This window comes from Perna viridis, chromosome 3 (genome assembly GCF_037379345.1).
Source record: "Perna viridis isolate PV_CMFRI_1.1 ecotype Kerala chromosome 3, ASM3737934v1, whole genome shotgun sequence".
NCBI lineage: Eukaryota > Metazoa > Mollusca > Bivalvia > Mytilida > Mytilidae > Perna > Perna viridis.
Window position 1 is genome coordinate 35,865,772 of NC_142447.1, and position 22,496 is coordinate 35,888,267.

The following is a 22,496-nucleotide window of genomic DNA, read 5'->3' on the forward strand; positions in this document are numbered from 1 at the left end:
GAAACAGAGAAATATGACACAAGAAAAAGGCGATTATTTCCTCTCCCTGTTCCAGAAGTTTATTTGTTAGAATTCTATCGCGATACAAAAACATAATGTAGGACTTGTTATATGAACTCCATACGCATGTTTAATAGAGGGGGTATCACATTAAAAAAAAAGTTTTTAAGGGGGATAAGAAAATATGAAGGGGTCAAGAAAATTTTATATGATTTCAAAATTACCAGTCCCCCCTCCCAGGTAAATAATGATAAATTTCTATATCCATTTGAATCGTAAGGGGAAAAAGGGGGCTATATAGTCAAATTTTGTGTGCTGGATCTTTTTATGTAATATTCAAACCGAAACCTTTTTTTTTTTGCCTATTGCATCTTTGTTTTTATATAAAATCATATATCATTGTCCTGCCTTTCTATTTCAAATGTAATCCTAGCCCCGACCCCCACTCATAAAAATCAACATGGTTACGGAGGCGTATTCAGGTGGGGGAGTGGCGGGCGTGCAAGGCAATTTGCAAAGCATGGTTTGTCAGGGGTAGATTTAGGTGGTTTCAAGTTGAAACTTTAAATTTCTCGCTAATTTTACCACAAAAGATATCTACATTGCACCCACTCTATAATATTTCATAAATTTAACCTAAAAAATTGTCACTTCATTCGGCTCGGCAGAATTTTTACTGTGCGCCCCTAAGCAGTTGGAATTCCGTTCCTCTATACACCAGGATGGCATCATGTCAGAAAATAGCTTGCCAGACAACCTCTAGCATTGCTGGAGTACAACATGGTTTGCTACATAAACATTGTATTGTTTTTTTATATATATTTCTTTATTGCTTTTATGGAGAATATTAAAATAGTTTCAAAACAGGCAACTTGTTTCATGCTAAACGGTTAAAGCAAAATATGATGAAAGCTATTTACAGGTTAGTGAAGAGGGACGGCTCCCGACACTTTGAAAAGGAGGGGTGCAAGCCAATGTGATGGTGATGCTAAGACATTATTTTCCATGTTTTGTCAATTTTACAGATGAAAATGACTAATTTTCTGGTAAAAAGGAGGGGTGTCAACCCCCTCTGATCAACGAACATGTATTACCAGCACAGTTGACCAATAATTATCATTCGATAAGATGTCCTATTATAAACAGGTGCATCATGAACTTATGGTATGATTATCCTCACCTCAACATCTCTCTTCACTAGTGAACAAAAAAATCACAATTTACCAGTCTTGTAGAGTTTATACAAGGAAACCATGAATTCAGATCAATTCAATGTAAATTATAGGTACAAGTACATGGCATGATTATGATTAGCTCAAAATTCAACAATAAATCCTTCTTTTTCAAAATTTTTAATGTCTGTGAATGTTTACATTTTATCCTATTTACCCATGGAACTTGTTTTTTTTTTCATTGATTGGTTGTGGTTTCAATGCATATTGCAATTATTTCTTGCATTTCAGGACAAGAATGTTTACTGTATGAAATGATCCTGCTTTATACTACTCTACTATTATGCCATTTTGAGGCGGTTTCATAGTGCTACCTCAAAGAATCAACAGTTGCTTAGCCAAATAGTTGTTACACAAAATTACTTGTTTGAGAAGCAGTGAAAGATTTAGCACTCACTAGTCATAAGTAGAAAACTTAAATACATGTACCATTTATGTTTGCCAATGAGATAGTCATTTAAAAAAAGAAGCAAGCAACGATTAAGCTTCTACAAATGAAATCACCACATGTTTATCAATAATCGGCAAACCACATACCATTAGGCAATCTATAAAAAGGCCCAAAAACAAATAAAGTAAAACTATTTACAAAAGACCATAATCAACCTAATCTACAGAAAACAATGAAGTAATTTTTTAGGTCAGTTGATAGAGTGACAGCTTGCAGTGCAAGGGATTCTAGGTTGATGGCTGTTATTGTATACATGTATGAAGGTGACTTTTACTTTTGAAGCACAACATATTTAAACCTTGTACATTTGTATAAAAAATATGATTTTGAAATCTTTATTTTCAAACTTCAGCTTCATATTAGCTTTCATTACAGTGCAAGCAGAGATTGAACAGCATTGAAGATCATCTAAATTCTACATGTATGAATTCTTTTCAGTCATATATATGCCATGGATGACCTGGAAGTATAAAAATCAGTAATAAATATACATAATACTCATATTCAAAGTTACTGTGATTCATGATTCCTGCATTGAAGTAGACCTCTATTTGAGTAAACCCTACATTATATGGCTCATTGGATGTTTTTTTCTTCAAACAAAACATCCCATTATGTTAAAATATTATGTCTATATTACAACCTTCATTTAAGGGTCATGGGAACTGTAGTGCTACATTTTAAGCAATAAACACATATGGGATCTATCTACATTACACATGTAGAAATAATACAAATACATTTCTAAAATAAATTGACTAATGAGAGTTTATAGTGAATAATCAAAAGACTTTGAAAGTGGGGGTCCAAGCTATTAATTTCCTCATCTTTGCAAAAATTTTCCACATTACTTCCAACATTTCCCAACAAAAGAGGTGGTTCCTACCTTTGGAACACCCCAAATCAATATTTTTTTTTTCTAAAAAAAAACAAGGCATACAAATATTGTATACAGAACCTCAAATACCTACACAATCTATTATCATACTTCATTTGAACAGAGCTTCTTGTTATGTATGACTTGTCTGGTAACTTGTATCATTGGTAGGTGAACATGACGGCTGCATCCAAAATTTTCTGGAAAATATCAAAACATATTTCCTTTTAATATGGAAAGAGATACTGAAAATCAACATGGATACACTTTTATCATACTGTCCTGACTATGGTATAATTGTACATGTTCATGACAACATACTGTGCAAAAGAAATCTGATGACTGATAAAACTAGTTCCTTATCCTTAGTTACAGATATACAATGTAAGTCAACAGCTTGTATTTATGGATCTTTTAAAAAAGTAAAAAAAATAGCACGATAAACTTCTTAAAAAATTGAAAATTGTGTCTTATATAAGGTCATACAAATGTATATGTTAATGTTTAGATTAATTTCCAAATCATATAATTTATGTAGTTTATCCCAAGTTATGTATGAAATGTTCTCATATGACTTATATGTACAATACCATGGAACATTAAATATTGTTTTGATTACTCTTGGTCAATTATTCAGCAATACTTGTTTCACTGGAGTTTCCTTGACCTTGTACATGAATTTATTTTTGTTCTCAAAAATGAAATATGGGGTACTGTATACAAAAATAACAGATTCTTGAAAGGTTTTGTTTGTATTACCCTATAATCAAGTAACTGTACAACTCATCATGTTCAACAAGTTTGTATCGTAGACTGATTCATTTAAATGAAAATCAAGAGCCATTGACTCAACAACAACTCTTCATGTCTTTATAAAAATGTTTGTATGGACTGTGAAACATGTATACAGTACACGTATAAGGCTTAAGAAAGTTTTTTGTGTATTATATCTCCTGTAATTTGAACTGCACTCATTTACTTAGACTACAGCACGATTTAGACAAATTATAATTGACAAAAACATGGTATATAAAAACACTTAAGTTATTTATCATAATTCTTCATTATTGTAACTGTGTTCGAGCTAAATAAAATATTTGTATTTTCATCATGGCGGCACTGTAAACAATAATGAATGCATATCATTGATGTTCGTTTGTTTTGACAATCCAAATGTTGACTTTAAAAATATAAAACACAAAAAATTATCGCCAAAAATTGTAATAAAAACATATTGTAACGCTTAAAATGAAAAAAAAATTCAAATATAACAAATTACTAGCGACAAATATGCCGAAGTTCATAAGCAAGCTGCTGGTAAAAAAAACACAATGGAGAAAATTTTAATTTGTTTTGTGTTTTTTGTAGAAGGTTTGGAATTATCTCAAACTACGATTTTCAGGTTCATTTGTATTCACCTTAATGTGTCACTTACTTTTTGGTGGAATATATGTCCATATGTGAGTACATGAAACTCAGATTCAGACGACCCCACCCCCAATGTGACAGCATGGTTTTTCACAAAATACCGTTCGGAAGTCTGATTTTAGTTCAAAAGTCATGTAAAAGTTTGAGAATTCCAAACTTCTGTTTCCATGGGCTTACCCAAGCCAGGGGATATCATAGGGAAAGGGGAAGGAAATAGAGAAATATACCACAAGAAAATGGCGATTTTTTCCTCTCGGAAAAGCTTTGGGTTCTTTAAAAATGCCCGATAAATATATAAAGTAACGCTGTGTTCTCGCTAACGAGATGTTCATTTCATTGGCTGTAAACTTAGCCGAAACATAACGAATATTGTAATTAGCCACGTGCATAACAGCTTTGTTTTTTTTTTAGGTTAAACCTCTAGATTCGGCATCCTTTATATAATAATTTACAAATAATATTCAAACCGTAAACATTTATTTGACAATTTAAACAAAGTAAGTACATATATCCAGGGGGTCATTTTTTTTCTGTAAGTGGAAAAGGGGGGTTCAGTTTTTTTATAACTTCAAAGGGGGGGGGTCATTTTTGTGCACATGGATTTCAAGGAGGATCCAAATTTTTAGTTAAGCAGAGCATTACACTAGTCAAATTAAAACATATATTACCACCATTAAACATTTTATTTCATTGTCACATGCATGATCTCTGGTAAAATCAAGTTCACACATCAACATAACCATCAGGACCTAAAACATTTACAATTATTAAATCAAATTGGTCCGACTTATCTGCTGACGATTCAATTTCCTTACCAATATCTTGAATCTCAAGAGCTGTGTCTGATTCTGCTTGATTTTGATCAGACTTTTCCAAAGTATCAAGTTTTGGAATTGAAGACTTGAATTTTTTATTGTAAGAATTCTTTTACATCTCAACTGCTTTTTCTTCAAAGAGAAATCAAGGGAACTACGATTATAACGGTAATAAGAAGAATGTTATCCAGGGACAAAGACCAGACATGGAAAACAGACGTACAAAGAACATGAAATTTTGTTAAAATCAAATATACAAATTAACAAAAGCAAATGAGCAACTGTGACTCCACTAAAAACTTGGAGCATGGACCAGGTGCGCCAGTAGGGTAAGCGTCCTCTGCTTTTCTAGAAACCCGCTCATAAAAAGTCAAGTCCGGGGTAGACGAAAGAGGAAAGGAAAACCATGACACGTTGAACAAATCAGTTTTCATGGCGCAGATGGATACACTGTAGCGATCCACGATTTCATGACGACGACCACAACATAAAACTTCTATAGGGATGACTTCAATCTTGTAGTAACACAACCCTGTTCCAGAAGTTTATTTGTTAGACTTCTATCGCGATACAAAAACTGCGTAGTTTCGGCAAGCTGTGGCATAATGTAGGAGTTGTTATATGAACTCCATACGCATGTTTAATAGAGGGGGTATCAAATTTTAAAAAAAATGTTTTTAATGGGATAAGAAAATATCATGGGGTCAAGAAAATTTTATATGATTTCAAAATTATCAGTCCCCCCTCCCAGGTAAATAATGATAAATTTCTATATCCATTTGAATCGTAAGGGGAAAAAGGGGGCTATTATAGTCAAATTTTGTGTCCTGGATCTTTTTACGTAATATTCAAACCATAACCTTTTTTTTCGCCAATTGCATCTTTGTACTTATATAAAATCATATATCATTGTCCTGCCTTTCTATTTCAAATGTAATCCTAGCCCCGACCCCCAGTCATAAAAATCAACATGGTTACAGAGGCGTATTCAGGTGAGGGAGTGGCGGGCGTGCAAGGCAATTTGCAAAGCATGGGTTGTCAGGGGTAGATTTAGGCGGTTTCAAGTTGAAACTTTAAATTTCTCGCTAATTTTACCATAAAAGATATCTACATTGCAACCACTCTATAATATTTCAAAAATTTAACCTAAAAATTTGAGTCACCTCGCTCGGCTCGGTAGAATTTTTACTGTGCGCCCCTATCTAAAATCATAGATCCGTTTCTGTTACTCCTACAACGTAAGCGGTTGGAATTCCATTCCTCTGTACCCCAGGATGGCATCAAGTCAGAAAATAGCTTGCCAGACAACCTCTAGCATTGCTGGAGTACAACATGGTTTGCTACATAAGCATTGTATTGCGTTTTTTATTTATATTTCTTTATTGCTTTTATGGAGAATATTAAAATAGTTTCAAAACAGGCAACTTGTTTCATGCTAAACGGTTAAAGCAAAATATGATGAAAGCTATTTACAGGTTAGTGAACAGGGGCGGCTCCAGATACTTTGAAAAGGAGGGGTGCAAGCCAATGTGATGGTGATGCTAGGACATTATTTTCCATGTTTTGTCAATTTTACAGATGAAAATGATTAATTTTCTGGTAAAAAGGAGGGGTGTCAACCCCCTCTGATCAATGAACAGGTATTACCAGCACAGTTGACTAATAATTATCATTCGATAAGATGTCCTATTAAACAGGTGCATCATGAGCTTATGGTATGATCATCCTCACCTCAACATCTCTCTTCACTAGTGAACAAAAAAAAATAACAATTTATCAGTCTTGTAGAGTTTATACAAGGAAACCATGAATTCAGATCAATTCAATGTAAATTATAGGTACAAGTACATGGCATGATTATGATTAGCTCAAAATTCAACAATAAATCCTTCTTTTTCAAAATTTTTAATGTCTGTGAATGTTTATATTTTATTCTATTTACCCATGGAACTTGTTTTTTTTTCATCGATTGGTTGTGGTTTCAATGCATATTGCAATTATTTCTTGCATTTCAGGACAAGAATGTTTTACTGTATGAAATGATACTGCTTTATACTACTATACTATTATGACATTTTGAGGCGGTTTCATAGTGCTACCTCAAAGAATCAACAGTTGCTTAGCCAAATAGTTGTTACACAAAATTACTTGTTTGAGAAGCAGTGAAAGATTTAGCACTCACTAGTCATAAGTAGAAAACTTAAATACATGTACCATTTATGTTTGCCAATGAGATAGTCATTCAAAAAAACAAGCAAGTAACGATTAAGCTTCTACAAATGAAATCACCACATGTTTATCAATAATCGGCAAACCACATACCATTAAGCAATCTATAAAAAGGCCCAAAAACAAATAAAGTAAAACTATTTACAAAAGACCATAATCAACCTAATCTACAGAAAACAATGAAGTAATTTTTTTAGGTCAGTTGATAGAGTGACAGCTTGCAGTGCAAGGGATTCTAGGTTGATGGCTGTTATTGTATACATGTATGAAAGTGACTTTTACTTTTGAAGCACAACATATTTAAACCTTGTACATTTGTATAAAAATATGATTTTGAAATCTTTATTTTCAAACTTCAGCTTCATATTAGCTTTCATTACAGTGCAAGCAGAGATTGAACAGCATTGAAGATCATCTAAATTCTACATGTATGAATTCTTTTCAGTCATATATATGCCATGGATGACCTGGAAGTATAAAAATCAGTAATAAATATACATAATACTCATATTCAAAGTTACTGTGATTCATGATTCCTGTATTGAAGTAGACCTCTATTTGAGTAAACCCTACATTATATGGCTCATTGGATGTTTTTTTTTTTCTTCAAACAAAACATCCCATTATGTTAAAATATTATGTCTATATTACAACCTTCATTTAAGGGTCATGGGAACTGTAGTGCTACATTTTAAGCAATAAACACATATGGGATCTATCTACATTACACATGTAGAAATAATACACATACATTTCTAAAATAAATTGACTAATGAGAGTTTATAGTGAATAATCAAAAGACTTTGAAAGTGGGGGTCCAAGCTATTAATTTCCTCATCTTTGCAAAAATTTTCCACATTACTTCAAACATTTCCCAACAAAAGAGGTGGTTCCTACCTTTGGAACACCCCAAATCAATATTATTTTTTTCTAAAAAAAACAAGGCATACAAATATTGTATACAGAACCTCAAATACCTACACAATCTATTATCATACTTCATTTGAACAGAGCTTCTTGTTATGTATGACTTGTCTGGTAACTTGTATCATTGGTAGGTGAACATGACGGCTGCATCCAAAATTTTCTGGAAAATATCAAAACATATTTTCTTTTAATATGGAAAGAGATACTGAAAATCAACATGGATACACTTTTATCATACTGTCCTGACTATGGTATAATTGTACATGTTCATGACAACATACTGTGCAAAAGAAATCTGATGACTGATAAAACTAGTTCCTTATCCTTAGTTACAGATATACAATGTAAGTCAACAGCTTGTATTTATGGATCTTTTAAAAATGTAAAAAAAAATAGCATGATAAACTTCTTAAAAAATTGAAAATTGTGTCTTATATAAGGTCATACAAATGTATATGTTAATGTTTAGATTAATTTCCAAATCATATAATTCATGTAGTTAATCCCAAGTTATGTATAAAATGTTCTCATATGACTTACATGTACAATACCATGGAACATTATTGTTTTTGATTGCTCTTGGTCAACTATTCTGCAATACTTGTTTCACTGGAGTTTCCTTGACCTTGTACATGAATTTATTTTTGTTCTCAAAAATGAAATATGGGGTACTGTATACACAAATAACAGATTCTTGAAAGGTTTTGTTTGTGTTACCTGATAATCAAGTAACTGTACAACTCATCATGTTCAACAAGTTTGTATCGTAGACTGATTCATTTAAATGAAAATCAACAGTCATTGACTCAACAACAACTCTTCATGTCTTTATAAAAATGTTTGTATGGACTGTGGAACATGTATACAGTACACGTATAAGGCTTAAGAAAGTTTTTTGTGTACCATATCTCCTGTAATTTGAACTGCACTCATTTACTTAGACTACAGCACATGATTTAGACAAATTATAATTAACAAATACATGGCATATGAAAAACACTTAAGTTATTTATCATAATTCTTCATTATTGTAACTGTGTTCGAGCTAAATAAAATATTTGTATTTTCATCATGGCGGCACTGTAAACAATAATGAATGCATATCATTAATGTCCGTTTGTTTTGACAATCCATATGTTGACTTTAAAAATATAAAAACAAAAAATTATCGCCAAAAATTGTAATAAAAACATATTGTAACGCTTAAAATGAAAAAAAATCAAATATAACAAATTACTAGCGACAAATATGCCGAAGTTCATAAGCAAGCTGCTGGTAAAAAAAACACAATGGAGAAAATTTTAATTTGTTTTGTGTTTTTTGTAGAAGGTTTGGAATTATCTCAAACTACGATTTTCAGGTTCATTTGTATTCACCTTAATGTGTCACTTACTTTTTGGTGGAATATATGTCCATATGTGAGTACACGAAACTCAAATTCAGACGACCCTTCTTTGACAAGCTTTATGAACATTCATATCACGAGGGTCTCCGGAGCTAATCCAACTGTTTCGAAGCGAGTGCAAATAACGTCCGGTAGCACCTGGAGCACATGCACAGCTCTATTATCTACACACATGGCCAAAATACTGACACCATCCCAAGAAATGCATTATCAAAAATTTCTATGCTATCGGCTAAGCAAAGTTACATTTTGATTTGTCATCTCCGGGCTTCCGAAGTCATGTGGCCCAAAAATGAGTGGCAAATGATAGCATGGAACCCCTTTATCTATATAAGTTTCTTGATCGGATCCACTTCTCCCCCCTTTTTTGTAAATATTTGGATCCGCTAGGGTCTGCATGAAATATCTGATGACAGCTTCAGCATTCCTCTTTATATTTCATTTCTATGATCGATGAATATTTATAGTTTCGCAGGGCTTTCATTTCTAACGTAACATTAAATAGTTTATTATGCCTCGACTCTGAAATAAATGGACAACTTTAATATATCGACAGTGAACGACTGGTTGCTTAGAAATAAACAGGTACTGATAAGAGGTTTGAGGTAAACTATTTTCAATTGGATCGTTGTTAATACAAATGTACAGTCCTAAATAATCAGCATGTTCAGTTCACAGTAAAAGTTGCTGATTGTGTTTGTTTATTGGCATAAATAATGTTGAAATATATAAGAAATACCTGTAAAATGGACCTTACTATCTGTTTTTGAACCTAAATTGGGTGGGCCAATGCGGGGAGTGTATATTATAAAGTCCCCAGAAAATTGGATTATATTACTGCATTAGTGCAAGATAATTGCAGATGCCATCGGGCTTACAAATCTAAAGACTCTAGCGACTGCTATATCAATTCTGATCTTCGATCTAAATTGATAATCAAAGTAATTGAAATGTAATGTTCTTGACAAAATTCCAAAGTAATAGAAGGTATTCAGTTACTTTTAAAAGTATTTGAACCCATATCTGGCTTAGTGGACAGGCTTGCTTTGAACATATTTGTGGCCTTAATTTTTTTGCCCTAAAAGGCAATGTTTCAAAACAATTGAAATAGAGTTTACAATTCCTTTTACGGATGTGTCTAAATTTGTTCCAATTCTTGATTGATTAAAACTATTTTCTATACTGTACGGGCATATACTCTTAAACATGTATGGTATGTTCTCGATTATGGCTTGGTCTAGCATGGTCTCAGCTTTGGCTTTGACAGGCCAAACTGGTCTGGATATTTTGATTGACAATTTACCTATTTTCCATAGGAGGTGTTGACAGAATATTTAGCATTGCAAAATACGAACGGGATGACATTTTCATTAATTTAGCTTTTCCGTAATAACCAAAGCACCAAGGGAGGTAATCTGTTGGTAAATTTGCCGGCCACGCAAGCAGCTACGAAAGATAAATCTGAGGGAAATTACTTGACTATTTGTAAAATGGGTATGTTGCATTGGTTACCCTAATAATGAAACATTATTTACGTCTTTATATACAAGTATGCATTGACCTCATTTACCCAATACTAAGGCTTAGTCCAAAGTAATACCGTCGTCTTGGGAAGATAATTTCTATTTTGCTTGGTCGCCAGCAATACATCTAGATTACATTTGTCCATGCCACGATAAAGGCAAAAGCCTAGCATGTCTGAGGTAGATTGTGTTAGGTTGTATTATCAGTAGAATTGCATCCTGTGTAGTTTCATCACAGTCCATGTATATGTGTCGCAGGTTCTTCGTTTTTGAATTTACATATGTACATGTGTCAGGGAGTGTACATGTTTGAATGTTTATTAATTTTAAATTTCATGTTCATATTAAAAACTTTTAGTACAGTACAAAAAGAGACATACCAGAACTGAACACTAACATAGTGGTGTACCAATTTCTATAACAGATTCTTGGTTACTTTCTTTTGTATTGTGAGTGTTAAGCTCTACCACTTTAAATGCCGAAAAAAAAAATATGACAATATCTTCAAAGAATTCTCAGGTGTTCTCTATGCCTTTCCCTATTACCAAAGAAACCCTGCATACACTGTAGTTAACAATTTTGAATTGATATTTACATAAAGTTTGGCGATTGAATTTAATTCTTCAGTTTTATCTTTTTTTAACCAAAAGAATGTTTCACTCTCGAGGGAAATAAAACCATGGTTTTCGGGACTGCCTTTTCCCAACACTCCCACAAAACAGGGTTGTCTGATTCCCCTTTCCTGTCACCTGAGGCAAGTGAAATTTGGGTCAGGGAAAGTTATTTTTCAACTGCTGTTTTCCCTTGGAAAGTAGAAATTAAAGAATTTTTTATGTGATGTTTTAAGCTTGGAAAGCAGATTTTGGTAAATGAAGAGTTGATTTTCATGTGGAACTTTCCCATGGGGAGTTAGAATTTTCATAAATTCCTAGAATACTAAAAAAAATGCTGGTCACAAAAACTTTATGTCTTGGTCTGACTGCTAATAATGTCATGGCATTCCATAGAATTCCAAAATAAAGAGTTGAGACTCTTTTCTGTAAATTTGTTGCTTAGCATGACTTACTATTTCAGCTGGTAGAAGAACTGATAAAAAATGTTACCAGATAGTAAAATTGTTGAGAAATATCTTAACAGGCTTCACTTCTCTATTGTTATTGTTAAAAACTGCATAGAATAGGTATAGGATGCAGCCTATCTTATGGTGTGAGGGTTTCCCTGTTGTTCATTGAAGACCCATGGTTGGCCTCAGACTGACATTTTTCATCCAGATAAGGTTGTTGTCTCTGACATATTCACCATAGCCATTTTCTTTTTAATACTAATTTATACTGATACATAGTCATACTCTCTTGTCAGTTGTATAGACACATGAAAATTGTTGAAAATGTTGTCATTGTCAAAATCTTGTTTAATTTTAAAATCAAGGAGATTAACATGTACATTGTATACCACCTTTTGGGGGGGGGGAATTGTAGAAGATTGAAAAAAGGTAGGGCGTGTATTTGAGTTTTCACTGCTAAGCAGCCAGTCCTACTCATGAAACTGCATATAACTTCCTTGAATTTGACACCTCAGATGAATTTTACTTATGCCACTGTAATCCTGAGAATCATGACACACATTGATTAAAAGATTTGGTTTTTATTCATTATTTACAGTACTGAAAACTATTTTCTTGTTATTTATCAACATATAAACTCCCCCCTGATACTCATTTATATAAAAAAAAGTATTGATAATAATGGTAATTGCAAGTTTGTAAGTGAGTTAATGACCTGACTGTAGATACATGCTTTAAACATGTGATACAAGTCCTTGTGCCAGATATATTTTTAGTACATATACATTTGTATGAATTTTTTCTGATTAAATATATTTCACAGGTTTATCAGCAGGAATTTCTGGTGTAATCTCTTTGACACTTGGTTTGTCAATGTTTGCTGTAATGCAGATGTTCAAACAACAGTTAGCAGCCACAGAGTATATGACAATATTAGGAGGTTTTCTTGGCAGTGTTGTCTTCATTTTTGTATTAACTGTATCCTTGTACAATTTTATTTATTGGTGTATATGACTATAAAGCATGGACATTTCTTGAGTTAGATAGTTAGAAAGTTAAAGTTATGATGAAAGCTCTGACTGTCCAGATAGAATGTTAATATTACTAGCCATAATGATGGAAGCATACTTATTGCAATTATATCCCGGCTACCAAGGATAGTGGGTATACTGTTTTACCCTTTTTTGTGTTTCCATGTTTCCCTAACACTTTTTTCTGTCACAGTTATCTCAGCAATTACTCATCACAGCAGCTAAAAATTTTAAGAACATTCTTCCTAAAGGTATGACTTATAGTGGGATATAATTCTTCCTAAAGGTATGACTTATAGTGGGATATATTTTTCAAAGAAAAAAAAAACGAATTAGACAACGACTTCCTGTTTACCGAAGACTTTTGTTTATTTTTGACATATTTTGACAGTTGAAATTTTTGTCGCATTTTTCTCTGCAACTATTAATCACAGGGGCTTGATATATTAACACATTCTTCCTGTACACATAGGTATGCCATTTAGTGGGATACATTTTCTTAAAAATTCAACAACAATTAACTTCCTGTTTACCAAGCAGTTTGTTTATTTTTTTACTTCATGTTTCTGCAAGTTGAAATTTTCCTCACACTTTTCTTAGCAGCTATTAATTATAACGGCTTTAAATGTTAACATTCTTCTTATAGTGGAAAAATCTGACAACAACTTCATGTTCACAGAGGATTTAGTTAATTTTTTTAACATTATATTTTTGAAAGTTGAAAGTTTCGACACACTTTTCTCAGCAGCTACTCATCACATTGGCTTGAAATTTTAGTACATTCTTTCTGTAGTTATGCCATATAGTTAGATCCATTTTTAGAAAAAATTAAATACAACTTCCTGTTTACCGAGGTCTTTGTTTATTTTTCTGATATCGTGATTGAAAGTTGAGGTATCACTTGTGAGCCATTTTCACAGAATTCTTGTTGAATTTATTTAAGATGTCGATTATGTTTGCTGGACTTAGTTGCAGACAAGAGACAAGAATTTAAAAGAGATATTTCTGTATTCACATGTATTCCTTGTACCGTGTACTGTCCATTTATCAGTATATAATGTTAAACACAAAGGAAAACATTTTTTGTTGTTGTGGTAACAACCAATTTCTTTGCAGTATCTATTTTAAAGCCCCTTTTTAATTCAGGTTAATGACAACTGATATTTGAAGTCAACAGCATTAATTGTAAAATAAATTCATTGCACATTTGATCCTTAACAGAAATTTTAGGGAGTAAGTAATATGGAAACATCATTATTTGGTGATGGATTTCAGACTAAACTTTTACCAGAAGGTTAGTATTGAATTGTTTTTTTTTTTTTTTTTTAAGGATTGGAATGAATGCAAAAGTACAGATCTGTTGTCCAACAGTCATCATCTGTAGACATTTTGTTTCTGTATGATAACTTAAGGATAAGTGTATGGATCACTGTGAAATTGTACAACAAGTACCCATACTATCAAAGTCAAACTAAAATATATTTTGGGGTATTGTTATAAAAAATATATACATGTAGCAATGCTCTAAACACGAATAACAAACGGAAGGTGGAATGTGATACTGATAGTAATAAAAAAGTGTAAATTAAAACCATTTGCATAAAATATAAAAGATAAAGACCAATGTTGTGCCCTTACAGTTCAGGTGCACCCTTCAAAGCATTTGTATTTATTTGGAATCAAATGACAGTTCTGTATAGTAAAAAAACAATCCATGAGTTAAAAGCTGATTAGTAATGAAGTAGAACCAGAAATAGTTCTTTCATTTTAAGTTTACTTAATACTAATCACTATTGAGTGTAGATACATTAGTATTGGAACCTCTTCTTTTCAAGTCCCATGTTCTGAATTCATTCATGAGTGACAAAAATTGCTGTACAAATGTATCACAAGTTATTGTACAATAACCATGTTACAGGATTCATCTGATTTTTATATAGTAATTTTTTTCTAACCATATATTGATATAAAGAAAAAGTCAGGTCATGCATTTCTGGCTCCCCCATAACCGATCAGTACTTGTTCCTTTACCTGATATATAATTATCATGATTATTGTATATTTGTGTCATGTACATGTAAATGTGGAAAAAAGTTACATCAGTTCATTCAAATCTGAACTTCTTAAAAAATGCTTCATTTTCCTTTGGAAAGGAGGTGTTGTGTTCACCAATCCTGGAGTTCTTTGTTTTTTGTTTGTAATAAAAGTTATTTTTGTTCTTTCAGTTGCTTTTTGTTTAGCAATGGCCATGTTTGCCTCTGGTTTAGTACACAGAGTTTGTGTAACAACTTGGTTAGTATATAGTCATGTTGGTTTTTTTTCATATATACACTCAGGTAAGATGGGACGTATTATAGTATACCGTTTTCCGTCCGTCGTCCACACTTCAGACAAAAACTCAAAAACACTTTCAACAACTTTTATGAAACTTTGGTGAATTGTTCATATCTGTTGACGTAAGCACCCTTTTGATTTTTATAACTTCAGATTTTTCATTTCTGTGTTATGAATTTTTATACTTAAAAAAAAAGGGAGTTTTTCAAGTTTTTGCACAATTACTCAAAAACTCTTTCACTAACTTTATGAAACTTTGGTGCATTGTTCATATCTATTGGAGTAAGGTCCCTTCCGATTTGTATAAATGTCAGATTTTACGTTTCCGTGTTGTTAAGTTTAACTCTTCGATAAAAGCCGGAAACGGCCAAGGAAATTTTATTCGTTGGAAAATCGTTTAAAACAGACCATTTGTTATGATGATCGACTAAAAGATATAAAGGTACTTGGTAACCTTGCCAGAAAAGTGTGTTTTAAACAAGATCGAAATGTATGGGTGAAAAATCAAGACAACACACTTAGTAGCCTTGATAGTGCCAAATTTTTTGTGCCTTTTTTATTTACTTTTTTTTTTTGGTGGGGGGGGGGTATTTGACTGGGCTCACAGTATTTCTAGTTGATCATATAAATTCATTAAAAGCATAAGGACAAGTGAAAAGGGCTACAGGCGTATCATGTACTTAAAGCGTAGCTCTTTATATCATATCACCTCCCTTAACAATACTTAGATGCTTTGCTCATATTAACCTGGAGGGTTGCTTGAGGGTTTCTAAGACTTAAAAAAATACCTAGGTTTTGGCTAACCCTACTGAACCAATTTTTTGTGCCTACCCTATAGTTTTTTTTAACCCATTTTGTAACAAACTCTATTGAAGTCTGAATATGTCTCCTAAACAAACCAGTCAGAAATTTTTAAACAAACAAAAAGTTTTGGCAAGCAACCGACCCTATTTTTTAAAGCATGTTAGTGGAAACACAGCTATTTTTTTCTTTGCTTAAAGGGTCTGTTGTTGGATGTAATATGAAAATATCCATATCTGTCTTTATATGTTCTAATGGCTAGACCTTTCTTAAAGTAAATAATGTTAAGTCTAACTTTTGGGGAATGCTCTGGATTTTTTCTAAGCCATTTTGGATATACAAGGTTCAGTTTGCATCCTATATACAGGAAATCTGTATTTTTTAATAAAATATATGATAAATAATATGGACATGTAATGAGTTAAATTACCAGAAGGATTTCACTCTTAGATATGCATGTATTTTTAATTCTAAGTGAAGTTTTGAGTGAGGATTATGTGTGCACTAAATGATTTTTTTAAGAATGCATTGTTATATTGTATGTGTATCATGCAAATTGTGTGTGTGATGGTATATAATGAATGTTGTCGTGTCACTTTGCACTTCCCCTCATTAATTTTCAAAGTATTATACAGCATCAGTTTTGGTATGTTTATCAACTGTTTGAAGATGCCAAAATTACACACAGTCATATAATTATGATATTTCATTATAATTTCTTTTTTTATTTTCAGTTTTATTTTCTCCTTGGTTGCTTTATATTATATAAACAAGATTTCCCAAAGAGTATATGCTCCAGTTGCTGTACCTTCTGGTGGAAAAGCAACACCAAGAAAGAGGAGATAACTTTACATAGTCCTACACAGCTATTTGTTTTGTAGTAAGAAAAAAAAATGGAAATCTAAAAAAATAAAATATTATTATACCTGTATTCTGGTATTATTTTTAGTCATAATTATTATGTTAATCAAATGAGGACCCAAGTTAACATACTTGCAAAATTACTTTTATGTAGGTTGTTGAAATACATTGTAAAAACAAAGTTTTCATGAAAGCCAGGATGATAACTGAACAGTTAAAACAAGTCACCATGAAATAATTTTCAAATTGTAGTGGTCTTATTTATGAGTGACAAGTTCAAAAAGTTGCAATGTCACCAAACACTGACTTTTAACTATTGTTACACTGAGAAGTGCTAAATACATGAGTCATTGAGCCTTAAAGGCTATTTGAATAGCACGTATATTTGGATACGGGCTGTGTATATTGTCTTTAAAAAAAGTGTAATATTTATGATACTTACAACTAAAATACCCTGAAGATATGTAATTTGTTTCATTAGTAAAATTTCATTTGTCTTCCAGAAAGATCACGTCTCTCTTGTTTTTGTTTCTGTGTATGACACAACTTCGTCTGCAAAATCAAGACATACGTCTCTAAAAGTCAAAACCATAAATTCCTTTGCCCAAGATTTTTTATCTTACCTAGCCGAAGGACATGTGAACTATAACCATCACTTGGCATCCGTCGTCGTTGTCGTCTTTAACAATTTTTTCAAACACTCTTCCCCTCTGACACTACTTAAGCAATTGGAACCCAGACTTGGTATGAATATTCCTTGGGGTTTCCTGCATAGAACTGATATGGGAATTTTTGATCCGTTGAAAAACATGGCTGCCATTACTAAAAATAGAACATAGGGGTCAGACAGTAGTTTTTCGCATATATCTCCAAAACCGTTAGGTTTAGCTAAATTCTGACATGCGTAAATGTGTTCAGCATAATGAGATCTATCTGCGGTCAAATTTTCTTGTTAATCTGTTAAGCCATGTAGGAGTTGTTGCCCTATTTAGTACGTTTTTTTTGGCTATTTTTAATGTTATTACTTTCAAAAATCTTTTCCTCTGACACTACTAGACCAATTGAAACCAAACTTAGTACAAATGTTCCCAGAAATATCCTGCATAGAACTGATGATGGGATTTTTTATCCACAGAAAAACGTGGCCGCCTTTGCTAAAAATAGAACGTAGGGGTCAGATTTTTTTCGCATATATCTCCAAAACCGTTACGCTTAGTTAAATTCTGACTTCAGGGTAAATGTTTTCAGTATGATGAGATCTATCTGTGGTCAAATTTTCATTTTAATCAGTTAAGCCATGTTGGAGTTATTGCCCTTTTTAGGACGTTTTTTGGGGGGTATTTTTAATGTTATTTCTTTCAAGAATCTCCTCTGGTACTACTTGACCAATTGAAACCGAACTTTGTACGAATTTTCCTTGGGGTATTCTGCATAGAACTGATGTGGGGAATTTTGATCTGTCAAAAACATGGTCGCCGTTACTAAAAATAGAAAATAGGGGTCAAACAGAAGTGTTTTGCATAGATCTCCAAAACCGTTAGGTTTATCTAACTTCTGTCATGAGGAAACGTGCTGAGCATGGTGAGATTTATCTGTGGTTAAATTTTCGGTTTAATCCGTTAAGCAATTTTGTAGTCCAATTTTCCTCTGACCCTGCTACCCTCCTCTTTTTTATTTGGATATTGATATGTCGGGCTGGGGTCAGAACGATGTGCCATACAAAAAGTTGGAGATATAGCTGTACCGCGGAGTACCGCCCTTCAACCGCTTGTAACGACTTTCAAGTTGAAATTGTGCATGTCACACCTACCTAGTTCGATTCCGGAATCATTTTCCTGTATGCTGATACCAAATTTGCTACAAAAATTACATTTATTATTGATGTTTCGATAATTTTCCGCGAGAGACCCTTTTTTGTTGACATTTTGAACCGTAATATAGTAGGCAGATCTTGTTACTTTTGGAACAGAAGGGTGGCGGACACGTAATTTTTCAGCGGAATTTTGGAATATTCTGTTACATTCCGGTTTTAAAAAACGTTTCTGCTCCGTTCCGTTCCAAAGGTAACAAGCTCCGCCTACTCTTATTACGGTTCAAAATGTCAACAAAACAGGACCTGTCGTGGAAAATTATCGAAACTTCAATAATAAATGTAATTTTTGTAGCAAGTTTGGTATCAGCATACAAGAAAATGATTCCGGAATCGAACTAGGTAGGTGTGACATGCACAATATCAACTTGAAAGTCGTTACAAGCGGTTGAAGGATGGTACTCCGCGGTACCGCTAAATCTCCAACTTTTTGTATGGCACATCGTTCTGACCCCAACCCGACATATCAATATCCAAATAAAAAAGAGGAGGGTTGCAGGGTCAGAGGAAATTCGGACTAGCAATTTTGGAGTTATTGCCCTTTTTCAACGTTTTTTGCTATTTTAATGACTTCAAAAGTCATCAGGGATCAAAGTTGTCAGGCGATTCCTTGTGAGAGTTATTGCCCTTGAAAGATGAAAAATGATATTTTTTTTTTATAGATTTCAGCCAATATCTTGAAACTATGATGGAAAGAATGAAACTTTCAATTGCTGAAATGATAAGGCCTACGAAAGTTTGCGGGGACCAAACTTGTCGGACGACTCCTTGTTAGAGTTTTTGCCCTTGAAAGGCAAAAAAATGTTTTTAGCAGTTTTCAGTTAATATTTTGAAACTTATAATAAATAGAATGAAACTTCCAATTGATGAAATGGTCCTTTTGATAAGTCCTACCGACGTCTTCATCGAGTCGAAATTGTCAGACAGCTCTTTGTTAGAGTTATTGCCCTTGAAAGACAAAAAATAACCAGGTCAGCGATTCAGGCTCCTGGGGGCCTCTTGTTTTCTTTTTTCATCTCGTATTCAATCCAGTTTTTACTTCAAACATGATTATTTTTTTTTTGGTTTGTTTTTTGTGTGTATAAATATACCACATACTCAATGCTTCTATAAATCTTTGAGTTTATCGATTTTGTTGCTAGAAGTCTTTTAGATCTGAAAGGAAGAATTTAAAGGCTTTCATAGTGCATTCTGTTGTATATTGTAAGCCGACGAAGTTCTATCGCGAAGTGCATTGTGCATCGATAAGATGTTTGTCCATTGCTTTTGAAATTCTTTCAAAGACAATTTTCTCTAGAATCTTATTAGGCATGGAAAGTAATACAATATAATAATAGCTCTTACAAATCTTCAACACATCCTTTTTTTTGTAACAACATTCGATTCTTTGAAAAGTGTTGTGAAGAATTGATGCAGAATCAGTTTTAAACAGTTTAGGGTTTAGATCGTCTTGTCTAGAAGCTTTTTGTGTCTAAGAAATTTAAAAAATAGCATTGAACGTTTTTATTATATATAGTTGGAAAATTTGTGTCTACTTTAAAGGCTTCTGGTACTGGTATTGAGGTGGTCTGTAGTTTTTTTATTGATATTTCCAATCTATCTTCTTGCTCATTTGTTTGTGTTTTGTAAATTTCCATCTTTATCTTTAAATGCCTGTGTTAGTTTGGTTAACTTGTAAGGCTACTCCATTCTCTTTTCCTTCAAGTTTTTCTGCTAGTAATTGCATCTTTCATAAGTTTGTTATTTCATTACCAGGGATTGATTCTAGTGTCCTCTAAATTGACTGCAGTTAAAATGTGAAAATGTTTTTTTCTAGATGACTGCCAACATATGCTTAACACAAAAACAGCGGTCATGTTACTATTGTCAACTCCTGTATACTGTACACGAGTTTCAAGGAATAACCTGTCGACATAAGCATTAGAATCTTTAGAACCAAATACATAGAAATCCAAAAATACGTTTTAGGTGTGTTTAAGTGTGTAATATTTTCCACAGTGACCAGATTTAAAATTGGGGGTGGTATGAACACGCCAAAGTACTTTACCGATAACCCTGTCGCATTTTTTGTGCTCATGTCCTGTCGGGAATTTCTGGCTTCTGTATGTACGGTGTCGTTTCCAACTTTCAGTTTACTTTTATGGGGCAACTATTTCGCTGTACCTGTGTATAGTGTTATTTTCGGGACAGCTGCAGTCTACTCTGTGGAGTGATGGTTTCCTCGTTATTCATTGAAGACCCATGGGTGGCCTTGAGCTGACATTTTCCATCCCTGTGGTTTTGTTGTCTTTTTGACATATTTACCATATCCATTCTTGATATATGTACTCAAAAGTCAAAATTACCGCAGAAGGAAGTCAACACAGAGGCGATAGCTAACTTCATCTGACCGGTATTTTCCATAGCTGGACAAAGATGATGATTGATAGGACGCGATCACTCTCGTTGGCCGACCCACTGATCAATTATCATAATACAATTGAATAAACCTTTTATGAGACTGTGCTGAAAGCTGTAAATGTAGATGTTAAGTTGAATAACCTGCCAAGCATAAAAATATGATCTCAGCTTATGAACTTTCTTATTATATTTCATTCACTCGATGAGTTAAATTATTATAGTTTTATGGTTTGTTTCGGAAATTCGTGAGAAATACGATTTTTTCACTGCGTTCCCGTCTGTATTTTTTTTTCCGTATATTTACTTAAATTTCTGTATAACTCGACTAGAAAGATCCTGCGTTATCATACGACCTGTCGAAAGAACACGTTTTTTTTTTCAAGCTTTCTAAACTTGTACAGATTATTTTTTGAAGTAGTTAAAGGTTAAATGTACGACAATATCCATCCCATAGCATTGAACGTTTTTATTATATATAGTTGGAAAATTTGTGTCTACTTTAAAGGCTTCTGGTACTGGTATTGAGGTGGTCTGTAGTTTTTTTTATTGATATTTCCAATCTATCTTCTTGCTCATTTGTTTGTGTTTTGTAAATTTCCATCTTTATCTTTAAATGCCTGTGTTAGTTTGGTTAACTTGTAAGGCTACTCCATTCTCTTTTCCTTCAAGTTTTTCTGCTAGTAATTGCATCTTTCATAAGTTTGTTATTTCATTACCAGGGATTGATTCTAGTGTCCTCTAAATTGACTGCAGTTAAAATGTGAAAATGTTTTTTTCTAGATGACTGCCAACATATGCTTAACACAAAAACAGCGGTCATGTTACTATTGTCAACTCCTGTATACTGTACACGAGTTTCAAGGAATAACCTGTCGACATAAGCATTAGAATCTTTAGAACCAAATACATAGAAATCCAAAAATACGTTTTAGGTGTGTTTAAGTGTGTAATATTTTCCACAGTGACCAGATTTAAAATTGGGGGTGGTATGAACACGCCAAAGTACTTTACCGATAACCCTGTCGCATTTTTTGTACTCATGTCCTGTCGGGAATTTCTGGCTTCTGTATGTACGGTGTCGTTTCCAACTTTCAGTTTACTTTTATGGGGCAACTATTTCGCTGTACCTGTGTATAGTGTTATTTTCGGGACAGTTTCGGGACAGCTGCAGTCTACTCTGTGGTGTGATGGTTTCCTCGTTATTCATTGAAGACCCATGGGTGGCCTTGAGCTGACATTTTCCATCCCT

At 33.2% G+C, this 22,496-nt stretch overlaps 1 protein-coding gene and 1 long non-coding RNA gene across 5 annotated transcripts; one reads left to right on the top strand and one right to left on the bottom strand.

Moving 5' to 3' along the window:
- Positions 1 to 2,002: 2,002 nt before the first annotated feature.
- On the bottom strand, positions 2,003 to 9,709 carry LOC148622056 (uncharacterized). Of its 4 annotated transcripts, XR_015920552.1 has the most exons (5): positions 9,353 to 9,709; positions 8,500 to 9,039; positions 8,014 to 8,119; positions 2,655 to 2,760; positions 2,003 to 2,143 (listed from the first exon to the last, which is right to left on the bottom strand). It is a non-coding gene; the product is annotated as an uncharacterized LOC148622056 (long non-coding RNA). The 4 variants fall into 4 exon arrangements; XR_015920551.1 differs by lacking the exons at positions 2,003 to 2,143; positions 2,655 to 2,760 and adding an exon at positions 7,359 to 7,499 and having other exon boundaries at positions 9,353 to 9,707; XR_015920554.1 differs by lacking the exons at positions 2,003 to 2,143; positions 2,655 to 2,760 and adding an exon at positions 7,359 to 7,499 and having other exon boundaries at positions 8,863 to 9,039; positions 9,353 to 9,701.
- A 1,007-nt stretch (positions 9,710 to 10,716) lies between these two features.
- On the top strand, positions 10,717 to 17,047 carry LOC148622057 (dolichyl-diphosphooligosaccharide--protein glycosyltransferase subunit KCP2-like). Its single transcript, XM_088571569.1, has 5 exons — positions 10,717 to 10,858; positions 12,774 to 12,928; positions 14,212 to 14,275; positions 15,207 to 15,273; positions 16,851 to 17,047. The coding sequence occupies exons 1-5, from the start codon at positions 10,855 to 10,857 to the stop codon at positions 16,960 to 16,962; spliced, it is 402 nt and encodes a 133-aa protein (XP_088427695.1). The 5' UTR covers positions 10,717 to 10,854; the 3' UTR covers positions 16,963 to 17,047.
- Positions 17,048 to 22,496: the final 5,449 nt, after the last annotated feature.